The sequence below is a fragment of the Merops nubicus genome, unplaced genomic scaffold, assembly GCF_000691845.1.
Source record: "Merops nubicus isolate BGI_N331 unplaced genomic scaffold, ASM69184v1 scaffold8506, whole genome shotgun sequence".
Lineage (NCBI taxonomy): Eukaryota > Metazoa > Chordata > Aves > Coraciiformes > Meropidae > Merops > Merops nubicus.
In genome coordinates this window covers 41,720-65,465 of record NW_008612872.1, presented here as the reverse complement: position 1 = coordinate 65,465, position 23,746 = coordinate 41,720, and the positions used below count along the sequence as shown (strand labels likewise).

The 23,746-nt window shown below is 37.8% G+C and overlaps 1 protein-coding gene across 1 annotated transcript in view; it reads right to left on the bottom strand.

Moving 5' to 3' along the window:
• Positions 1-23,746, bottom strand: part of EBF1 (early B-cell factor 1) — a gene marked incomplete at its 5' end in the record, with an annotated part of 72,272 nt that overhangs the window by 7,580 nt on the left and 40,946 nt on the right. Inside the window, 4 exons of the mRNA XM_008941684.1 lie at positions 1,999-2,178; positions 3,648-3,825; positions 4,405-4,470; positions 23,520-23,608. Coding sequence (XP_008939932.1) covers positions 1,999-2,178; positions 3,648-3,825; positions 4,405-4,470; positions 23,520-23,608 — 513 coding nt within the window. The remainder of the gene's footprint in view (positions 1-1,998; positions 2,179-3,647; positions 3,826-4,404; positions 4,471-23,519; positions 23,609-23,746) is intronic.

Here is a 23,746-nt window from a genome sequence, read left to right as displayed (position 1 = left end):
TACAATAAAATTCCTATCATCTGGGCTTTGAATTATTATTTTATTTGCATTTATGTAGATAAAAATCACCCTATTTAAGTTCTTATTTGAGAATCTCGTATCATATTTGTTAACACTGAGGAAATCAATTAATGGAAATTAAATGTTCAAAGTTTCACAGTCTGACAGATACAATCTTAGTCTGAAGTCACTCTATGTCTGGAAGTACTTGCTAAGGGAGAGCAATCAAAGCACCTAAATTGAATTGCTACTATACAGCAATTAGTTTATTGATTTAATTAAGAATGCCACCTTTTAATTTTCAGGTCATGATTGAAGCATTTTCTGATTCAATGGATTAGGCATTAGCAGAATGACAGCTCCACCAAGAAAACCTCCCAAAATATAACTAGAATAGAGAACAGGGCTGGAAAGTGAAGTGCTATTCTAAAGAGGACTTCGTTCATAAATATGAAATAATCGTCTGCTAGAGTATTTTAAATGCATTACTGGCATCTGCTTCCAAAAAGAGATGTCTCATCAATCATGTTGTATTATGAATTCAGAGTGCACAGATTCTATGACAGCAAATTCAACTTAATAAGTAAGGTACTTTGTAACATTACATGTTACATTACTATTAGAGTACAAAAATAATAACTGGTTAGCAATTCCCAGGTTATAAGTACTAGTTATGTGGGTAAATATTTTCTTCTCTATTTACAGTAGCTTAGAAGTCTTGAAAGGTAATTCTTAAAGTTAGGGTACTACCCCCTTTCTAATTCTGAATTCTTGAGATGTAATTCAAAATAATACATTAGTGCTCTTACATAACTAAAGTTAAGATTTGCTGCATAAACCATGGATGTTCAGCAGTCTCTTTGTTCTGTCCACGCTAGGGTCTCAGCCTATAAACCTGTTTATGTGCCAAGACCTTCTGGCCTGTTTCTGCTAGCAGCTTTCTACAGATGCCAGTGGAATCCTTTATACCACATGAGTAACAACAGAGGAATTGGGCAGATCTTATTCATTTAATTTTCTTGTGTGAATAGGGACTACTGAGCTGTGTGAGCAGCTGCAGAAGAGGTTCATAGGTTTTTACAAATAGAATCTTATTTATATTTAAACAGGTTACTAAACATTTAATATCAAAATGCAGAAAGTTAGTCCTACACATCAGTATTTCCATAACTGGCACTGCAGACCGTAAGCTCTTTATGCCATGGAATATATGATTTCTATGACTTACATCTTTGTGGCGTTCGCTGTACAGACACTGAGACACAAACTCTAAGAGCCACTGTCACATTTTACTCATTAATACTAAGCTCCCAGTGAAGTCAATATAATACCTACTTAAAAAGCAAATGGAGTATAAGCAATTTAGGTCCAATAGTAATTCATAATTTCTACAAAGGTTATGAACATATTATTTGCTCAGCGGTCTCAGAAACATCATTATGCAGCTTATGGAAATGTCAGTCTTATTACTGTAAACTTTTCTGCCCTTCATATGTTACAGCTGGAAAAAAATATTTTGCCTGCAGCAAATATCCTTATCTTCCTTTCATACCCACAGCAATGAAAGCTGTGTACTGACAACTGGCTTCTGATCCATACCAGTGGATACAAAGTCACTTATGCCAACCCTGCTTTCTAACAATCTTGAGGACAGCGTTCTTATTTACAGACTACACAGTAAGTTATGAAACTATCAGCCCAAATGAGGAAGGTTATTGCTCTTTTTAAGCTCTTATGAGACTCTCTAACAATAGTAATAATAATAATAACAATAATAATAATTTTTAAAAACCCCAGAGAATATCATCACTGGTAACACAAATGTCTTCAGAGTGCTTCAGAGGTCAATGCGTTGGAAAAGAGAGAAAAGACCAAGCTCTGTTTCAAGTGCTTAAAATAGAAACTCAGTATGGAGTATCACAGAAAAGTGATACAAGTGAGAAAAGTCAACCTTCTAATGAAAATGTGTAAAATACAGAAAAGCCATAAAATACTCACTGGCATAGGGAGAATTGGCAGCAGATCCATTCAGGAAGGTTGGAGAACCGCCTAAATTTGACATTCCAGCATTCCCATAGCCGTTCATGCTTGTTGTGACAGAGTTATAATTTGTCTGCTGAGGGGTGGTGCTTGGCACATAGCCATGAGGTGACACGCTGCTTGAGTTGCGAGTAAAACCTTTTGTGGGGAGGGAATATATTTAAAAATTGGTATTAGCCCGAAAACAGTTTCTTACACAAACAGCTGCAAGCAACTAACTCTGGGCTACCAAGCCAGCAGGCTTGTCCAGCCATGGTGCCCATGGGGAGGACCAGGACTGACCACTACTACCACCAGGTAACCCAAATTGTAAACCCTCACTGCCTAGGTCATTGCTGGTGGGAGTAGGAAGTGGGAGGAGGGAGGCTGCAGCCTTCACAGCTCCTCAGGTGACCCAAGCAAAGATTACCCAGGTATTACAGGCACACTCACTCTAAAAGAGCTGTTTGTAGGAACTGGAGTGAACGTGACCTACATTTTCAAAGTGAGGAGTACATACCGACTTAAGGTATGTTAAAAGCATGTGATTTTTGTTAGCTCTCTCCTGATGTCACTCTAGTTTAACACATCTCAAATTAGATGCCTGCTACACACTTCAGAAAACATACATTTGTTGAAGTAGTGGGATATCCTGAGTCTTTTTTGCCCTAGTCTACTCATTCTGTTTGTAGAAAATTACTGGCACTAAGTCAAAATTTGAATCTCTGCCTAATTCTGCAAATGACATTTGGGGAAACTCATATCCAAAAAGGAAGATATTTGTCTAGAAGCACAGCAATGCAAAATGCTCTTTGCTCCTAGAAGAAAAAATGCCAACTTTTCTTCCTACCACACGGTATAGACATAAAATATTTTAATCTGAAAATAATTTCTATTGATTTAGTGTAATGCAAAATAATTTTGTCTGCCCTTCTAGAAAACAGCCTCATTTGAATACTTTCTCATTAAAGTGGAGTTTTAAATTGGGTGATAGAGCTGAGAAAAGGAGAGGAAAAAATGTAAACTGTTTTTACAAAAATGTTCTTTTTTATAACTATAAGAATTAAAACTATTAATTTTATACAAAGTGAAAAACACTTTCAAAATTAGAGAAGCTCTAAAATATCTTTGTAAATATTTCTAATTTTTGCTAGTTTCAAAACTCTGAAACTCTGAAAAAAGTCAGTGCCAATATTATGGCCCTTGGAAAATCAAACAGGCAAATATTCAAGGAATACTTTTGTGATGTAAAGAAATGCCACACAGGGCCCAGATTCAGAGGTCATCCGTGCTCAAGAAAATATATAAGCAAGTACCTAACATTAAGTACGTGCTCAAGTTAATAGAAATTCTTTTAAGATTTGTGGGATTTAAACACAAACACAAGTGTTATTCTGAGCAGAAAGAAAAGCTATTTAGAGATATACAGAAGTGCTTTCCCCAAACTGGGGTGAAAGTCACTAAAGAAAGCCACATCTCATGGTGGTATGCATGCAGGTGGGATGGCGTCTGCCTAGACATGCTCCAAGCCTTCAGTTTTGAAGCATCACTCTTCCACTGCTCTGCACATTTCCCTCACTTTTATGAGAAAAGGTTCATAGAGAGAGGAAGACGAATCTTCTCCTGACCCTGATTGGTGGCTTGTGAGGCTTCGGAAACATTGACAGCTAGTTGACCACTAAAGGAGTTGACTCCCATCATTCCTGCGTGGACTGAGGTGTTAGCAAGGGCGGGGAGCTGGTTGTGATTGCGGGGGACACTGTAGAGTGCTTCTGCGATGTCTGCTGCTCTCTTCAGGATTATTTCCTAGAGGATAAGAAGGGAAAAAATTAATAAAAGAGTTACCGATGTGACTCTGACAATCCTTTTCTTACACACTAAAATGAAACGTTTCCCTGTCCAAAGGCAAAAACTAGAGTCTTTTTTATTTCCTAAACCAGTGGGCTGACTGATAGCTAATGCTTTTGAGATCTGCTGCCTTTGTGATAAATCATGACATCTGTGGTAAGAGAGTTGGAAGTTTCAGTCCCAGTGGCCACGCTTCTGTATATTACGACCAACTGGCAGAATGGGGCTGGAGCCTAAACTCATTCCACCTTAAAGCTATCTTGAGGGTAGGATTGAAAAATCACTGGTGGCAAGACATAATGCATATAATTGCCCATATTATATAGTATCTGGTGAAATAACACGTTGCTTTTACAAGCACTAAATTCACACCCTTTAAAAAAAGGAAACAAGCAAACTAAACCCCACTACAGATACGCCATTGCCCTCTGTATTTATTCCTGTCTGATACTGTAGTATCCTATACCTTTAGCCACTGATCTATCTATACATCTAAGAAAAGCCATGTTTAGAATTGCTGAGGTAGAATGCATTTACCTGGTTATTATGTGGCATACCATAGAGTGCTTCTACTAAATCAGCAGCCCTCTTCAGTATTACTTCCTGTCAATATAAAAACAGAAGTATTCCTCTGAGTTCAATAAAATCCTTGTGGGGAAAACAAATAGTACAAATGCTGATACTCTTCTATTAGTTGCACTGGTTTGTGGAAGGTTTTTCCCCTACCAGGAACAACTTAATTGTAACAACTCTCAGCAACAACTGTATGCTGTTAAATCACTAGTTCATCCTATTCACACACATGCTTAATCAAGTCAAAAGGTGAGAATCATTGGTGCTGCAAAATAAAATACATCATTCAATTGTCTCTACCATCTGCACTATAAACCACTCATCGCTTTATTGCAGAATACAATCCTGAGGTCATTTACTAGATTACTGCAATCAATGTCATTCAGAGCATGTTATGAATCCCTTCAACATGTTTATTTTATTCTTAATTGCATACTGCAGGAATTGTGACCTTACCCAGCAGGCCACATTCAGAAGATATCCACTCAGTCCTACGCTACTGGTAATGTGAGCTTTCGACTTCACTGGTTCGGTTCCTGATATGATGGGTCAGAGTAGGATACATGTACGTAAAATGATGCAAAAGAGGAAAACACATGCAGGAGGGAATGGCCCAGTATGGTGCAGTGTTTCCTGGAAAAAAATCCCTGCATGGAGAGCAGAACTTAAAATAGTCTAGGCTGTAGTTTTCCATTTGGGGTAAATCTTCTTTTCTCCATCTTCCTATTTGTTCCTTTGCACTTCATTGCACTTCGTATTTCTTGGAGTATTTTAAACTGGCATTCAAGTAATAGTAGCATTTCCTGTGTTCTTATGTTTTACAGTGTGGAAACATCTCTATTAACAATCCTGATAGAAAATCTAAAAATGCATTGCAGAATTAACACAGATTTATTTTTTTTCCTTGCTCTTTTAAAGCATCTACCAGATTCCCAACTGCCTGATAAAAAAAAATGGTTGAGGCTGTCCTTTGAGTAAAACAATTCTGTAACTCCCAGCCCCTAAGTATTGCTCTAATCTACTAACATGATGTTATTCACCATGGTATATTTCTGCAGGTAGCTTATAAAAATAGTACCAGCTCTAACAATTTTACAGTTTTCTACGAAGTTAAACTTTTAAACTTAAAATATTTTACACAAGAGCGTATTTTATACCAAAAAGAAACAGTAATGCTCAATTTTCATATACTGTAGACTCTGATCAGAAAATAGAGATATAATTGCATTCATTTTGCTGTCACCATAACCTCTTCAAAAATCCTTGAACAACTCTTCAAATGACAAGCTTTTAGATGCATATTAGCATTTTTTTCAATTTTAAATTCTCTATAATATAAGATAAAATAGTTGTCATACTGCAGTAACTACTTATGACATACATAATGTCCTAAATTCAAAAATGAGATGGAGGATTCTTGTAGTCCCAGTAAACATTTAGGCTTGCCTTCTGCTGCACACACCCCTCTCTCAGAACAAACATTTAAATTATTCTCCACATGTGAAGTGAGATGTAATATATAATTGATGGATTTTTAAATCACTATATTTGAAACAGATTCTGAGGAGTTAAGTTGCAATGGTCTTTTTCTGTATTTTTTTTTTGGGTTTTTTTTGGTTTTTTTTTGGGGGGGGGGGGGTTGTTTGTTCTGTTGGGTTTTTTTTTGTGTGTGTGTGTTTTTTCTTTCTGTGGTGGTTGCTGCTTTGGGTTTTTTTTTTGTGTATCTTGACCACAACAGTTAGCAGTATAATCATGGACAGAGAGACTACAAACAACATCCAGGTATCCTCAAGCCTTGTTGCTTTACCAGAATCATCAGGACACTGAGTTGCCCTTTCTGCCTCATACTGAAGATTCAAACTAGAGAAGAACAGAGATGTTACTGAAAAATGTTATCTTTTTCAGTGCATGATTTTAGGTGGAAAATTACTGCACAGGTGTTTGACTTTGCAAACTACGATTTATTTCACTTCAGTAGAAATTGTTAGCTCTATATATTTCACTGATGGAAAATTAGAATGTGATACAGAGCCCACAAACTGCTTTTGAATATTGTTAACCTAAGCTGTCATTATGCCAAATTACTAAAAAAAGAAGAAAGTTTAAATAGTCATTTCTGCTCTACCTGACTAATCATTGTTATTTATATAATGCTGAGCTAAAAACCTTAGAATGCACCTAAAAAGAGACTGAAGATCATGTTAAAAAATGAGGTAATTACATGGACTCTTATAGCTGCTCTACCTAATATCAAATATAATCGAGTTCTTAGACACTGGAAGTTCTTTGATGATATATCATATTGCATGTAAGTAAAACTAATTGTCACAATGGTTTATTGAAATATACATGACAAGTAGCTTTCAATTTTCCTAGATAGTCAATGGTTATATTTTTTTCCCACATTTTCAGAATCTTTAAATTTAAGTTTCATACTTTCTTTAACAGTATTTTCACACAATAAAAGCATTTCTTGTTTACGACATTTTCAGATCATACAAAGTAGATGTTACACAAAACCTCCTGTGTCAAATAGTGGTATCTTCTGTTCCAGAGCTGATGGTAGTTCCTACAGCCACAAACTAGCTTCAAAAATAGGTAGTAAAATGCTACTACAGACACGGTCAAGATATTAACTTCTTGTTTTCTGAATGCATCTTAAACCCATTGCAGCTCTGCTTAAATTACCGAAGAAGCTAGTGGTACGACTCCAGATACAAAGGAGCCCCAAAAGTCCTCTATAAGTTAGAGCAACAGACCTTGCAAGGTGCTTGGATTGCGGTGACCAGAAAATTGTTCTCACCTCCATGTCATTACGCTCACAGTGAAGCAGCCCCCGAGCATGTTTGTGTTCGGGATCTAATATATTGCCTTTCAATCAGAGCTGAGAGCCACTGAACACATAGACAGAACATGACGAGCAGGTCAGGAAAGCAATAAAGATTTTACAGAGCTGTCCAAGGTGCTAAATTTACTCAATAATGGGTTTGGCACCATAGTGTTAACCTCTCATTTACTACCAGTTTGAGGGACTAAATTGAAGTAGCTGACTTCATTTACCTTGAAATGTATATTTTATGACATTATGTAAGTAGATTGAAAGGGCACTGCAGTTTTAACAATTTAAAGGCTAGAGCATGTTTAAGATGAGGCTCGAATATTTATTGTATATTGCACTTAAACTATATTGTATATTAAAATGCATTGATTAAATTTGTAAAAGGTATTATAAAAAAGGACAGCTAATATAAAAGATCTATGTCTTTTAAAATCCAATTGATACTGCATGTTACCACTGCAATGGTGATAGATAAACAGATAGATAGGTGGACAGAGTAGCAGACAGACGTATCAAAAATTGAGTGAAACTCACATTCTATAAAAAGAAATCTCTTCATAAGCTCAAGGTCTGCTAGTCCAGCTATTCTTTTGTTCACAGAAATTTTTCTTTGCCTTCATCTTGGAAGCCTAGGTTTTCATAGCAGTAAGTGGGCATCATGTAAGGTCCTTCCAATTGAATATGCAAGTTGAAATATTTCCTGAGAGAGACAGAGTTTTACTAAAGCTAATATCTAATTTATGGGGGCATTTGTCAAGAAAGATCCACTCTTCTATTAATGCTAAAAGTCTGACAGCTTTTGGTTCAGAATAAAGGACTGTGCAGCATTTAGTTACAGCTGAAGTGAGGATCTTCTTGTCTTGTGTTTTATTTCAAATGAGCACCATTTTATTTCTATAAAAATAACAGTTGAGCAAATATTGAAAAGAGGAAAAATTACTTTAGTGATTAAATACGATGCATCAGAACTTTGCCCTCCATACAGCTACACACCATAGATCCAGAGTCCATTTTTATTCTAAACTGAAGCTGATTTTCTGCTAAGATATTTTTACTTTTTTAATATTTGAAGCAGGACGGCAATTAAAAATTGAATCAATTTTTCCGCTTGAAAATACTAAGAGGTGTTTACATAAGCAAAAGAGAAAGGTGGGTAGTGAAGTCTGCTGCAACTTTGCATATTCCAAAATACCTGTAGGACAGCTTATATAAATCATATCAGAATGACTATGCTTTTGAAGCACAAAGACAAATTCAGACTGAATCCACTACCAACTAAACATACCTTGAACCAACACTACAGCAACTTCTTGTGTTTTGTCTGTGGCATGCATTCCCTTCAGAAGGAATTCATTAAGAGCATGAAACTTCTATTTTGAGTTTTACCCTGACAAAAATATTTTGTGTCAAGTTTTTTCACAATAAACACATTTTGTGCCTGCTTTAAAAAGGATGGGATATTTCTTCTGTTGACATCTGCTTACTTTTTATTTAGCAACTAGTGAAAAAAATTCACTCTGTGTCCCAAAAGGGCTGTGAGTCTAGTCACATAAAGAGCATCTAGAGTTACACCAAGTTCTTCAGCTTAAGTCACTAAATTAGATAATGTTCAAGGTACTTGTTAAATCTAAATGAATTTTGTCAAGAAGCAGCTGACCACAATATATAATATTCATCAGCCACATACTGTATTGTTGAGACCACCAAAGGATTTATGTACTTGTGGAGGGCGTGGGGGAGAAGCTGTTCTAGCACACTCGGAGGCATTTATCTTATGTGTTGTCTAGATATCATATCACCTTCTAATGCTCTTTAGCATTGTAATACAAGAGAGAGCTCATTCATCTTCTGAGAGGGTACTTAGGGATGATGATGTCATTCATACTTCCTTGACTCTTATGTCTGACCCCCTGGCTCTGCCTTCTAACTTCCTACTCTCATGGCTACTTGCACGAAAAAAAACCTCTTTTGCAGAGTCAAAATGCTGAACATCAGACTCCAGTTCCTTTCTTCACCTTGGAAAGGTCACACTCTGAATCTTCAAGTCAAAATTGCAATAATTTGTGCTCAAACTTTTCCTTTGTTTTAAATGGTGGAACTATAAATGTGTTAGTTAAGGATATGTGTTGAAAATAAATTTTAAACTTATACTTAAAATTTGTGTGTGCATTATATTTTAAAAGGTAAAGATGAAACTGTGAACAGCTGTTTCAAAGCAAACCCCAAGATTTTGGTAGAGAGCCATTCAGACAGATGCCACAGATGTAAAATACCAGCCACCTAGCTTGGTGGACAAGAGTTTCAGCCTGTCCAGAACCTCCGATCTCTCCACATCTACACTGAGCACTGCATTATTTTATTATTTTCAGAAATTATAGTTTTATAAAGACTCATAAAAGCCATTCAAAACTTAAAGAATCTCCATTTACTGTAAATCTGAGGGAACTATGCCAGCCTAATGGGAAGTACAAAATAACAGGGCCATTTCAGTAAAAAGATATCTGTACTCACATAAAGATGAAAACTTCACTCTAGTAAACAAACAACTGAATAGTTTCCATATATTATAATTGAATCATACTGAAGAAGTAAACAACATATAGATGTTACAAAGACAGGAAGGGAAAATGAGAGAGAAAGACAACATACTTCACTTGAGGGGTAAAAACAAAGGCTTCTGCTTACCGCTGCCTATAGCATAGAAGTACACTGAAATCCTGTCACAGAATTTCAGTGGCAATTTCCAGAAAATAAGTCTACAGTAGGAGCTAGAACCTTAGCTTTTCCAAGCCATTGTAGTCTCATCAGTCTCTACCCAAACTGAAAATCACAGCCTAAATCTAGAGCACTAAAAACAGTCATGCATGACCTTACCACCTGCTCCACAATGAGCCAACCTTATAAATAAAATATAGAAAGCCTATATGAGGCAGCAGAAAGAACAAACACTGAAGTGCAAATATGAGCAGGCATCTAGCCATAAACATTGAGAATCGATGATTAAAACACCTCTTAACCACAAAGGTGATAAATCCATAGCAATAGGGAAAACACACCCTACTCAAACAGTCTCCATTGCAAATACTGCAGACAAAAATGGCACAAAATTATGATGATCACCTGTAAATCTGTCCTTGCAAGTCTCCCATCTTACCTCTGTTACCCCCTTGTTAATATGGTGTACTTAGATACTAAAAAAAGGTACCTGCCTCTTTTTTAATCCACACCACTCATGCTGCTGGTCTTCATTTTCATAAATGATGGGCACATCACAATAGCAACAGAATTATTATCTAGCACAGATGTGTACTTCATCTAGATACACAGTAATATGGGTAAACTAGCATTGATACAATCACATCAGAATCACTCTTTGAATATACTGACATTTGAGAGGCTGGATGCTCCCACCGCATTGTCACCAACTGATGCATCTGGTATGCAATTTGGATGGTATTCTTACTAAAAATTCTGAAATTCTCTGTTATTACTAGGCCTCTAAGTCAAAGGGAGAAGAGTGGGTATGTGAGAGCTGATGTGCAGAACTAAAATCACTCTGACAGTGCTTAAATCACCTCTTTTAAGGACTTTATCCAACAGTGATTATATGACTCGCATCTATGTCCCTCACACAGCTGTAGAACTTGATTCTCCTAAGTATGTTTACAGTATGTCTTGCCCCAAACCCCGACGTTTATCAGAAAAAAGGCCTTTATAGCTACCTGCAGGAACCCCTCCGAATTGTCAGATTTTAACTCATGAGGCCAATCTGCCTTCCATGCACACAGCACAGGGCTGGTAGATATGACTACATTGTACTCTCATACCTATTCCGAGGGCTTCAGCAACTCCCCTATGAAGACAGACTGAGAGAATTGGGGCTGTTCAGTCTGGAGAAGAGAAGGCTCTCAGGTGACCTTATTGTGGCCTTCCAGTACCTCAAGGTGGCCTACAGGAAAGCTGGGGAGGGATCAATGCTATGGTAGTTCTCCAGCATCTTCCGCAGCATTTCCTACAGGTTATGTTGCAAGTTCACACTGTGAGGATCTAAGGACAGATCCCCTCAGTCTGAAACATAGCAAGATCACAAAAGGAAACACATTTTTCATGATGTCCAAAAGGCTGCAGTATTTATCTGAGCATGTAAAGAACAGTTCTTCTGCACATACTTTTCCTTAGTTATGCAAACCTATCTTTCATACTGATCAGTTTGTCGGAACCAGTGAATCATTAGGAAACAAAATAAATGAGATGCAAACTAGATGAATGGCTAAGTCCACATAAACTCAATTCAATGGCTAACAAAAAATTCTTCGTCAACTTCCTTTACAGAACTTCATCCATCCCACCAGTTTACAGTGACTCATACTATTCCCATCTGTCTAGACAACAAAAAGATTATTCTCTATTTACCCATGAACATATAAACAAACAAATGATAACATTAGATTCTTTTCTTCTCTCTGACCTCAAAGGTTTGCCACAATGACATAAAAGCACATTTTGCACTCTAAATTTTCCTTATGTGCCACAGTTGCCTTCAGTCCCTGGGCAAAATATACAGAGACATGTACGAAGCAATCTCAGATAGGAATCTCAGGCATTTCATTTTTAAAATTTGCCCCAAACTATTTGTGCCAGCATGTACAGTACTTTGAAGCAGATGTTCATTTATTGAGATTAATGAGCTTTAGGTTTGGGTTTGTTTTTTTTTTGCTTTGCATATGTAAGATTATCTGATAGTTCTTCCTCTGCTCTTCATAGTATTAACATTTCTATTCCTTGAAAACAGCTGCAGATGAGAGTTGCAAGGAAAAAAAAAAAAAAGACTAAAAGAGTTATTAGTCAAAGTCTTCTCCTGACCATTTTATACCCATATCTTTTTGGAAAATTGTCAAAGTCCCCTTATGGATGAAGAAGAAGGTTTTGAATTATTTGAAGAGGCTGGCCTTAAGTTAACTTAAAAAGAATTTGGAAAAGTGAACAGAGACACAAAATTCTGAGATCGTTACTCAAAAGATACTGAACTCTTTTAGAAGCATTTTTCTGCAGATCATAATATCGTGACCATTAGAAAAATTCCCTGGAATACTGGGGATTAAAAAAAAGATTAAATGTGGCTTTTGATTTTGTATGTGGCATAATGTAGATACCCAATCATGTATTTGTAAGAGTGAAAAACATTTTACTTGGCAAACAGACAGGCTTATATCTCTTTTCTATCCTTTCTGTACATAAAGATTTTCCAAACACAGGTTAAGTTTTATCACTTTTAAATTGTCCTCCTATGAGGTCAAATCTAGAAAGTATTGGGTGGCATAATTCACTTGACTGCATTTAAATTAACAGACATAGATAACTATGTTTGGTATTACACATAAAGAATGTCTGGTGAGTTAAATCAGCAATTAAGTGTAAATTGTACCTATGTGGTTGGTCTGCTTAATTTTGCAAAGTTGGTCTTTATTAATGCATTTACCCATATCAATATCTCAGTATGGCAAACTAGGTATTTTCTGTAAAAAACCAAGTGTTCACCTACATGCAATTAAAGACCCACACTTATTTTCTTTTAATGAAGGGGGAGGAAAAAACAAACAAATCAAACCACAACAAACCCAAACCAAACAAACAACAGAAAACCAAACAAAAATCCACAAAATAATTCAGATCTGTGAAATGGTCACTTTGCTGAATTCTTCACTTCAGGTAGGAAGTGTTACTAGTTAGAAAAGGAGAGTTTAGGTTACTTTTAATAGCAGGCTGAAAACTAAAAAGTAAGACATTGAAATTCTGACCTACAATGATACTCCACTATGTTCTGTGGAGAGTGAGTGCATAAAAATGTTGAAATGGAGACTGGAATAATGTTGGTAGGTTTTAGTATTACAGTTAAAACACTGCTCAGTCATAACCCCTACAAATGACTACTTTCACTTACATTTTATCATCGGTATAATTAAAATAAGTCTCTTGTAAGGGGCATTCTCATTACAACGAAGGACCACTTCAGACCCAATTGAAATGAAAAGACCGACCATAGATTAGGAGTAGATACCAAGTGGTAATTTTCAGGGAAGCATAAAATGCCAAACGTGTAACAACCATATTTTATTACTATGGGTTCAAAGGACTCGCAGTATTCTATCGTATAAAGAGACTTTGGCTCAGAAAGACTAATTCAATGAAGTGCCTCCTAGCATATACCCTAAACAATTTTCAACTTTCTTATCAGAAAAAAAAAGATATTTTGTTCCTGATATTATTATTTTCAATGTACAGCCTTAAAAATTCAGCTGAAATTATACAAAGCAACTATAAATATTGAAAAAACATGTATTTAAGAAATGAAATTTAGCCAACATTTCACAGAGATAACACTATCTCTCTAGATACACCTCCACGGTGTAAAAGAAGGCACATCATTTTACACAATCTAGGGCTCCTTTTTCAGGAGTGAGTGAAAAGATTACCATTGTCTCTACACCAAAATATATTTATGGAACCGCTTCAATGCTCGCCACTGATTTTTCACAGTACATGAATATTTTAGTGACTTTTTTGATCATCAAAAACTCTCAGGTCTCATGAGAGTTTAAAGCTAAAAAAAAATAATTCAGATTATCAAAATATTCATATTATTTCTGTCCTATATATTTAAAAAATACCTTTACACACATTTTATTTGTCAGAAGCTCACATCTGGAAAAATTGAGTGCCTCTATTCTGGAAAATGTTATGACTCTGAGAGACAAGATGCTATGTCCAGATTAAATTATGACCATAGCGTTAGCAGAACAGACACTTGGGTCATCCTACAGAAGAAAATTAACAGAACCAAATTCAAAAATTTCTGTATCTTATATCTCACATAATATATGAACAAAAGATGTGTAACTTCCATGTGGCACTGCTTTAAAAAAAAGCTTCTGCGTTTTGTTTCTGTTCTCCTCTCAGCAAGAACACAATTTGTCATCTGTAATCACCAGTATACTCCAAAACATTCTTTTAAATAAAACCAAAATGCATATCCGTGTTTATACAAGTAGCAAGAGATTGTACGCTATTGTACTTAGAGGACATTTCAGTCCAGTTGAGTTATATCAACATAAGTTACATGATTGACTTTTACAACAGGAAAAAAAAAAGGTTGTACTCAAACAACTGTTATTGCCTCAATGGGAAAAAAAAAAAATCAATGAAAGTAAAATGAACAAGGGATTCTGTCTGAGTTGCAGTTAATACTACTGAAGAGCTATGGATATTAAAAGGTCAACAAATAAATTAGTCCAAGTGTTATGAAATGAATGATTTGGCTTATAATTGTATTGAGTGCAAATTGTTCACTGCCTATTAGACCAGGTAATTTTTAACCATGGTGCCTCAATTACTGTTCCATAAGCAATAATATAGTTGTAAGAGCCACTGGTTCGATCGAGTGACCTATGAGACACGCCAGGACAGCTGACTTTGCTATGATGGATCACTGAGCCTGATCTCCAAATGGTGCCAAACCTTCCCTTCCCGCGAGGAGATCTCATAAAAGAAACATTACTTCTTGATTCATTTTACCAAAATGTTTTGAGTTTTCAAGTGTCAGCAGTTGAGTATAGATTGTGAAGCTCTGTATTTCTTAGAAGAATTACGACAACAGGCATCCTATTGCTTCCAGCACTCTCTGCTAAATGGCATCATGATGGTTAGGAGGATACTTTTTCTGCTACTCAATTGGACTGTGTTGTGAGAAATACATGGCAATCATATTTTACATCACCACGTAAACCACTGCATAACACCTAAAACTAGGTTAGAAATGGAAACTGTAGGTGAGATTATAGACATTACTTCACACTTCTGCAATGCCCTGCATTCAAAGATCTCAAAGCACCACTTTAACGGAAACAAATTAAACTTCACAACATACTTTCTAGGAAAATATTCTCTCTCCCTCATCTTCATCAGAGACAGTCTTAAAGTGTAGCTGTTTGGCTGAAGTCACAATGGTCTATGGTTACAACCAAGGCAAGTTTTGTAGGGTGAGGTAATATCTTATATTAGACCCACTGATAGAGGTGGGAAAAGGCACAGTCAGCACATAGGAAGCAACACTTGGGCACCCAAAAGCTTGTCTGTTTTTTCTTTCAGTTATATCAGTTGGTCTAATAGAAGATATTACCACTCCCTACAAATCCTGATAGCCTCAAACAGGGAAAAGAGATTAATCTGCTACTGCTTTCATGCTGTGAAGTAACATACATGGTGCTTCACAAGCAGGAGAGGCAGCAGCTGCGTTTCCCCATTGCTCCTAGGGGCATGGTGTTCCCTGTGAGCCAGGGCTTGAAATGCACCAATAAAGGTCCCACCACACTGCCCACACGACTGGGCCTTAAAGGATTGTAACCACAGAGTAACCACGCATAGCTGCTCTCTACCAATATGTAAAGAAAACTGAAGATGTAAATGCAAATCCTGAGTTATCAAATAATCTGTGCAGAGGACACCACAATAATAAGAGCCTAATTATCATAGATTGTACCACATACAACCAAATCCTGTTTATGTTGTCACTCTGCTATATTTTTGATAAATCACTAGATTCAAACAGTCTATTGGGAGAGTGATTTTCCATTTCATCTCTCCATTGAGCAAAAAAGCACCACGTGACTAGAGTCTGAATTTCAATTTCACCAGCATACAGTTGAACTGAATATTACTTGGCACAATACAGTGTACAACTGAGCCACTAAATGGCTGATTTACTAAATTATTATTAGATGAGCTCTTGCTGTTCCAAGTGAAAGTGCAGCCACTGTCTTTCTTCATGGTGTGTTCAAATTGTTCTGTGTTTAAATATTCAGCATGAGGCTAATGTGAACTGATGAACTGAGACTACAAACATTCACTTTCAATACAGACAGAGAGACAGAGATGCAACATATCATGTGGCCTGCGGAGGTGAAAATGATTTATATTTAAAGGATGCTGCTGCCAACTTCCATTACTATAAGATATTCTTAATTAGCTTTGTGTTTGATTCAGGAGTTTGGAAACGTAGCTAAAAAAAAACAGCTCTAAAACTGAACTAGCTGCTTGGCTATGGAGGCTTCAGTATCCTGGTGAAGTGGTACTTGAGCCTGGATCTCCACCAATAAAGTGCATGAGCTGCCACAACAGTCATACTTTATACCTTCAGTATTTGAGTTGCAGCTTAAAAGTATTACCTGTAATTCCAATACAACCTCAGCCTCAGAAATCTTAGGGACTGACCATGTTGTGTACGGCTATGACTTTTTGACATGGGGGGGGACGTGGAAAAAGGAAAAATTTTTTGTTAAAAAAAAAAGAAACAATTTCGTTACTGCCACCTGCTGGAGTTGACAATAAGCCTTTGTCATACTAAAAGAACAAGCGTCTTCACTTAGAGGACAGTTACAGCAAGCATTTAAAATACTGTGATCCCAGACACTTACAGTAGATTAGAATTTTTTATTGGTGCTGTGTTGCCATAACAACATAAAGACAGCAGATGACTTAAGCTAAGCTTGCAAAGCAAAAGGCTGCTCATCTGGCAGTTAAAATGAATACAGTTCACTTCACAAGTTCCCCATATGGACCCTTAGTGTATGGTAATGAGGATACCATATGGTGGGAGAAAATGTACAGAGAACAATTGTGCTCTACTGGATGAGTGAAGTGAGCAGGAAGTTATGAGGAAATGCAGGAGAGAGATTCATGTGTGTGCTCTCTAACTCAAGGGTTTCTTTCAGAGGGGGGTTCTCTCTCTTCATCTTCTTCTTAATATATACATGCATCGAAATGACAGAGAAACATATTGTACCTTTTGCAACATCATTCATCATAAACTGTCAGCTGTGTTTGTAAATCAGCTTGGTAAGATCTTATAAATTTGTAATTCTTAAAAGGTAAAAGTGCTAAGTTTTTAGACAAAGTGCAGGAAAATTTAAGCACTTCTGACAAGTAGAAACATTAGTGGTAATCATTTTAAAAATGCTTGCATCTTCCTGCCTGCATGTTTGGCTGTAAATAATGCCGCAATGAATAAAAGCTTTAAAAAGGGGAGGGGAGGATGAAATGGAATAAAGACTTTTTTTCTTTTATTTCCAAAAGGATAAAAAGTAATAGTTGATCAGAACCATATGCATGCAAGATTGTGCTTTAAAATGTACATAGGCTATACAGTATGCTGTACTAACCAGACCCTAAACCTGGTAAGACAGCTTGCTAAAGGCTGCAAAGTCAATTTTGTACTACACATGCTTCATAAAAGATGAATATAAATGCATTAGTTAGACACGGTGAGCTAAATTAGAAGGTCAGGCAGGGCTGGAAGGGCTGAAATATCACACAACCAATGACTGTAATTACTCTTTTTTTAAGTCTATTAAGTGGTGTTGTTCTATCAAGGCTCAGGGGTATAGGACATGAAGTACAAGATAAAGTAATGTGTATTTATTACTCCCACGGGATCAATTTACTAGATATTTTCAGCTCCATGGAGCAAAATACACAAATGCAGCCTTTGTTACTTTTTCTTTAAACTGTGGCTTTTTCCTTCAAAAGCTCTGCTCCTCAAAGGGACCGTGTTTACCTGTTTGGTAGCTTCCTGCCATCCTCAGTAAATTGTTGTACTTAAAAAAAAAATAACAGTAACAATAAAGATACAGGAATAGAGAAATGTGGGGATCCCTCTTGCAGGATGTTCAAACAAGTGGTTGAAGTTGCTCAGATGGAATGTGCAGAAAATCCAATCCCAGGCATGATTTTTACCCCAAGGCAAAGCAGAAATCAGAAATGGAAAATGGCGCAGAGCTCCTTGTCATAGTGTAAGTTTTAATCAATTAAAAGTTTTGTCATAGATTCTAAATTACACCATCTGCGCTAATCATTTGCTGAGTAAATGCTGACCCACTTATAAAGAAAACTCACTGAAATGTGTATGCACACTGTTGACCTTCAGAAAGGAAAGGGCTCCTTGCCAGCCGTTGTATGTGGCTCTGCCCTTCAGTGAGCAGTGTGGCTCTGCCTCTTAGCTCACTCTCATTTCAGAGTCTTTGCATATTCACAGACATGCCTCTGACATGCATCACCCCATAAGGGTGATACTTTCATAGTAGCCTCAGGCATCTTGGTCATCGTCTTCTCAATAGCTTTAAAACTCTCCCCCTGAATATTTTTAATAGGATAAACTGAAAACCAAACCCAAAAAAAACAAAGAAGCAACCTCAAACAACTAAATGTTCAGGTTGTTAGGAAGTGAAAAAAGCCCAGTTTTTAAGGGTTCATTACCAACCTTAACTCTGGTCTCACATTCCTACAAATTTTACATTACAGTGTAGAAACTGCCAAGTACATCTCATGCCCTCCTTGCTATACAGATGAACTCCAACAGCTCCTCTTCATGCTCCCTCTTCCCGTACATATTTAGTATAAAAGTTTTCTAACAACCTTTCCATTATATTAGATGGAAAAAAAATCCTCAAAGTATGTGTTTCCTCAGATGAAAATGACCAATATAGCTTAAAATACAGTATCTCGAGCTGGCAGATGGAGATGCATTCTGGAATTTCCATTTAGCCCATCTGAAGCAGCAAAACTGAGTTGCCTTGTCTTCATTGCCATTTTCACCCCCGACAGCAAGCTTGAGCTAACCCACCCACAGTCAGAGACAACCTTTATTTGCAATATAAACAATACCAATGTCACAACAGAAAAAGGGCAGATCTATGGGATTTCATATGGGAAAAGACAACTACTTTTGCCAGTCACTGGTTCCTAATAACCGCCTGTCTTCTATTAGTGTCCTAAATGAGGAGGTGGGATATGTCTTGGAGGGGGTCTAATGACTGACCAGAGAAAAGGAGCTGAAGGTGGAGCCTGGTTACGTGTGCTCTCTGCTCAGCAGGGAGGCCCCTGTGTGCTAGAGAGAGAGAGGCTCCACTTTCATCTACATGAAGAGAAACCAGAAGTAAAGGTCCCTTTCAGGAGGAATAAGGAGTCTCCTAGAGAGAGCATTAAGCAACAGACTGGGAGGGAAAGGGCGTCAGATCATGGAGGGGGTCGATGCAATGACTCGCTCCTCAAACACAGAGTGAACAATGTTGTGCTCAATTTAAAAACAAGTGAGGAGTGGCAAAAGCAGCAAATAAAATTTAGTAAATTGCATATAAAGAGTAATTGTTGTTATTAAATCATTTAGGATGGATGTGTTTCAAATCTAGCTCACAGTTGAAACTGTTTTACTGCTATAGCTGTGGAGTTTTAACAAAATCGCAGAATCGGAACATATCTGCCAGGGATTTATTTTGAGGATTATAGGGTAGTTACATGAATGAACCTCAACAGACTCAACATGTTGTTGTGATCCAAAGTCTTTAGTGCTTTCCACTGCAGTTACTTGTGCAAGAACCGACACCACGTGTATCTGTGCGCGCATCCGCACACTGGTGAGACGGGGAAACTGCAGAGGCACGTGCAGGCTCACTGCCCAGCTCCACAGGCTGGCTGTCCACAGGCAGCTCCGACACGCCAGCGAGGCCATTTCTTAACGTTAGCATCACAGTATTTCTTTCCATTTCTCCCCAGAGATCTTGTTTCCTCTGATCCGCCTCCTGTCTGTATCAGACAGGAAAGACTATACTGCCAGGTGCTTGATCTCACTCCAAGCTTTGGGTGCTAATCCCACCACCTCTGTACTGCCCGTCTCTCCTCTTGGTGCATGTGTTTGCATATTTGTGTGTACGTACAGACATACACATCTGCTAGTGACAACTCTACAGTGCATGCTTTCCTTGACCTGCCCTGTCCAAGAAGGGAACAGGACTCTGGCCCACAGCTGGCTACATAGCCCAGCTACCAACATCAACTCCCACTCTTTTTTTCTTCAGAAACTATATATTGCATTTCTACTTTAAACATCTCTACAGTAACTGTCAATCTAGCAGTACAAAGACCCTAATTTCCAGGTGCTCCTGTTCTTTTCACTATGGGAGGACACTCTCCACTGGAATTTGGCTACTGAAGCACTGTGAAGCATGGAAAAACAAAATCAAATCAAATTCTAGCTTTTTACTTTTCCTACTTCCAGCAGATATCTGGAACGTTTTAAAAAAATTCATCCCAAGCATGAACAATGAGCACTTCTGAACAAACTGATTCTAAACCAGTGGAGATCAAACTTCTCACATAGCCTCAATGGTTTTTGGCAATACCTGTTAACACAGATATGGCTGTTAACTTCTCATCCATGGAGCATGGACCATGTGCTAACAACTCACTTGATGACCTCAACAATTTTCCTTGACTGCAGGGATAAGTCACACAGCAGAATGCTCTTGTTGGTCCATGGGAAGGACTGCATGCCTTTACACACACAAAAATTATGACCATTTCTGTTTCTTGAAAGATCTCTAATTCATCAGTAAGGTTTCAATGGAATAATGGCCACAAACTCTAGCAGCAATTACAGAAATGCATTTTGTTTTATTTATTTAAATACATACAAGCTCTTTTATGAACAGAAAGTGATGATACACTGGCAGAACAATGGAGAAAATGGAGAAAAGGATATTGAAAGCTTTGAGCACTACTTTCCTCTCTGCTGTCTCACTCTGTCTCTCTCAGCCATTTGCCCTCTCTGCCCGTAGTTCCACTGTGGAAGCCATATGGCTTCCAACTCTCTTCTAAGTAGCCACTGAGAATTGTCTATAGTGGAATACTGCCAAAGCCCTTCCTGATTTAATGACATGGGGAAGAGTGCTGTGCAGTGCTCACCCAGCACAGAGACTCACTGCGTCCTTGATTATGATCCTGGAGCCAGCAAGAGATGCTGGGAATTGAACCATCAGTGCCTCAAATACAGAAGTCGACATGTGCCAACCCCTGCTGCATTCAGCCTTTGTGCGTGGCATATTAATGAGTCTTGAACTTGAGGTCCAACCTTCAAGCTTGCACAGAAGGAATTATCCAAAGACAAAAAAAAAAAACCATCCTCTTTGTCCTGTTTCTCTCTAATTTTGCACATTGATATAAGTTTCTTTACTATTTTTTTTCAGTTCTTAATCACCACCTTTGTTTTTTTTAGGCCATCACACCGTTGCATACATGACCATAGTTTCCCTTAATTTAAAGATTTGAGAAAAGAGCTTGAAAAGATACTCAGATCAAATATATTGGGCCAAAAGGGTATATAAGGGGACAGCTGACTCAGTACTAACCCTCATTCATAAATACCTGCTAAATGCTAGAGTCAGGATATGGAACTAAATGGAGCTTTCTTCTGCCTGTTTTTATGTCCCATGGCACTAGATAGCAGGGACACGTGGTTATCAGTGAGGTAACAGTCTCAGACTAAATGGGAAATAGGAGGGTTCTCAGCCTGATGGCTGCATTCCCATACCAGCAAAACAAGCATTGCTGAAGACCCCCTCAGTGCCATTGAAGTCAGAAAGGGAGCCTAATACATGTGGAATTTGGTAATGTACTACAACCCACAGCTGCATAGCCCAATTTGGTATTGCTCAGTCTTATTTTACTTGAATTTCATAATTTAGAGGAAAGCCATGGCTGTCTTCTAGTCAGCTGGAACACTGGATTCAGGGAAATTTAGCAGTATCTCTTCTGGGCTTTACAAGTTCCTAGTCCATAGTGAAGGCTAGGCTCCTGTTTTCTGAGAAACAATTTTTTACCACATGCACATTTGGCAGCAGGCGCATGATACAGATGAAAGAGCCTCTACAGAAGGATGCTCTCTTTCTTTGGAAAAGGTTGCAACTCTGGAGGGAAATCTGACAACCTATGAAAGCTGTGTCCTGCTGCAAACCTGTCCAAAAGTCAGAGAAAGGGACAGCTTGTAGATGGTGAACAGAGCCAATGTAAAATGTAACTCTCCAGGACAGCATGTTTCTCTGGTGCTAAGAGGGAAGGACAGCACATCACTGACCCCAAACCCACAGTCTATAGCCTTCCTAGGCAAAGATAAAAGACTTAACAAGTCTGTGAAAAAAATCCCATACTGAATTTTATTTCTGTCAAGAAATGAAGCAAAATAAGTTACTGTGTTCATGAAATATCACCTTTGAAACACTTCAGAAATTTAACTAATCAAAGGCCAGAACAATCCCGATGAAAACCTACTGACAGCTCAGGAAGCTGTGGAAGAAAGGTCACAAGATTTACCCAACTACAAAGGCTATACTGGACATGCATTATTTGAGGCACGTTGCCTAAGGCATTAAAGCCCAATTTGTTCCATGTCCCAAGTCTGCAAATTCAGATCTTCCTTCTCTTAAGTCAAAGGTAGAGTTTTTCATATACACACACTTGACCTATTTGACACCCCAGCTCACTCACTAACAGTCATGATGCTAGAGCAGGTAAAACATACGGTGGCTGTTGGTCCCATACGGTGACTCCAGTTAATGCATGCTACTGCTCAAGTGTTCCTGTGGCCAAGAGCAACCCTTTTCCAAATACCCCACCTCTTTCTCCAGTATATCACAAAACTCACTGCAAATTCTCACCAGAGAAAATATAGTATGGCAATGTTGCACAAATAGACACAAGTGCAGACCCATACAGTGTTTTCACACTACAAGACAGAAGATCTAGAACCTTACGTGAACTATTCTGTTTCTTCCTCAGCTTTTAGTGGCAGAAATCAACAAAAACAACTCCCACTAATTTTGATGGGAACAAACATCAAATCACTTCACTACGCATAGCTCTAATTATTTCACCAATCCTGAAATAAAACAATTCATAGTAATTATTATCCTAAAACAACATATGTCACAGCAACAGTGGACACACATTCCCTGATGAACCAAATAATGTTGTTTTATCAATGGTGAAGTTCTCCTAATTATAACGGCAAGAACTACAGTGATACCAAAACCAAGAAGCATCATATGAACCAGATGCTCAGGTTCCAATACCAACCAAAAATGCATTCTTTGTTAAGTCTTTTAGAACACAGAGTAAGATTTGCTTTTAAGAAATGCAAGAGCTGTTTGAGTTAGCCGTGACTCAGAAAGTCACAGAAGTCTCACAAACCTACAACAAAAGTTGCTGAGCGGGCTTTATCAGTCGTGCCTCCACTTCAGCTGATCTGGGTTGGGTACCAAAGTGAGACCATTACATTTGGAGAGTCTTGAATTTGCAAACAAAACCAAGAAGTAACCAGCTTTAGCATATTTAATAAAACAATAAACTTTGTGCTGACCTTTGGCAAGCGTTCGGGGTCACCAGGGTGCCGGGGGATAACCTTCTGTAACCTTTGGAAACCATAGTCAATGGTGGGTTCGTTCAGAGCTGAAAGAACAAACAACATCATGATGTGACAAATGCACGGTAAGAAGTCTCCGTTACACTGTAACTATTGGCAATGAATTGCAAGATCAAGGAAGGATCACAGCAAAATCTCCTTTTACAGAAATCAGCACTACAAAA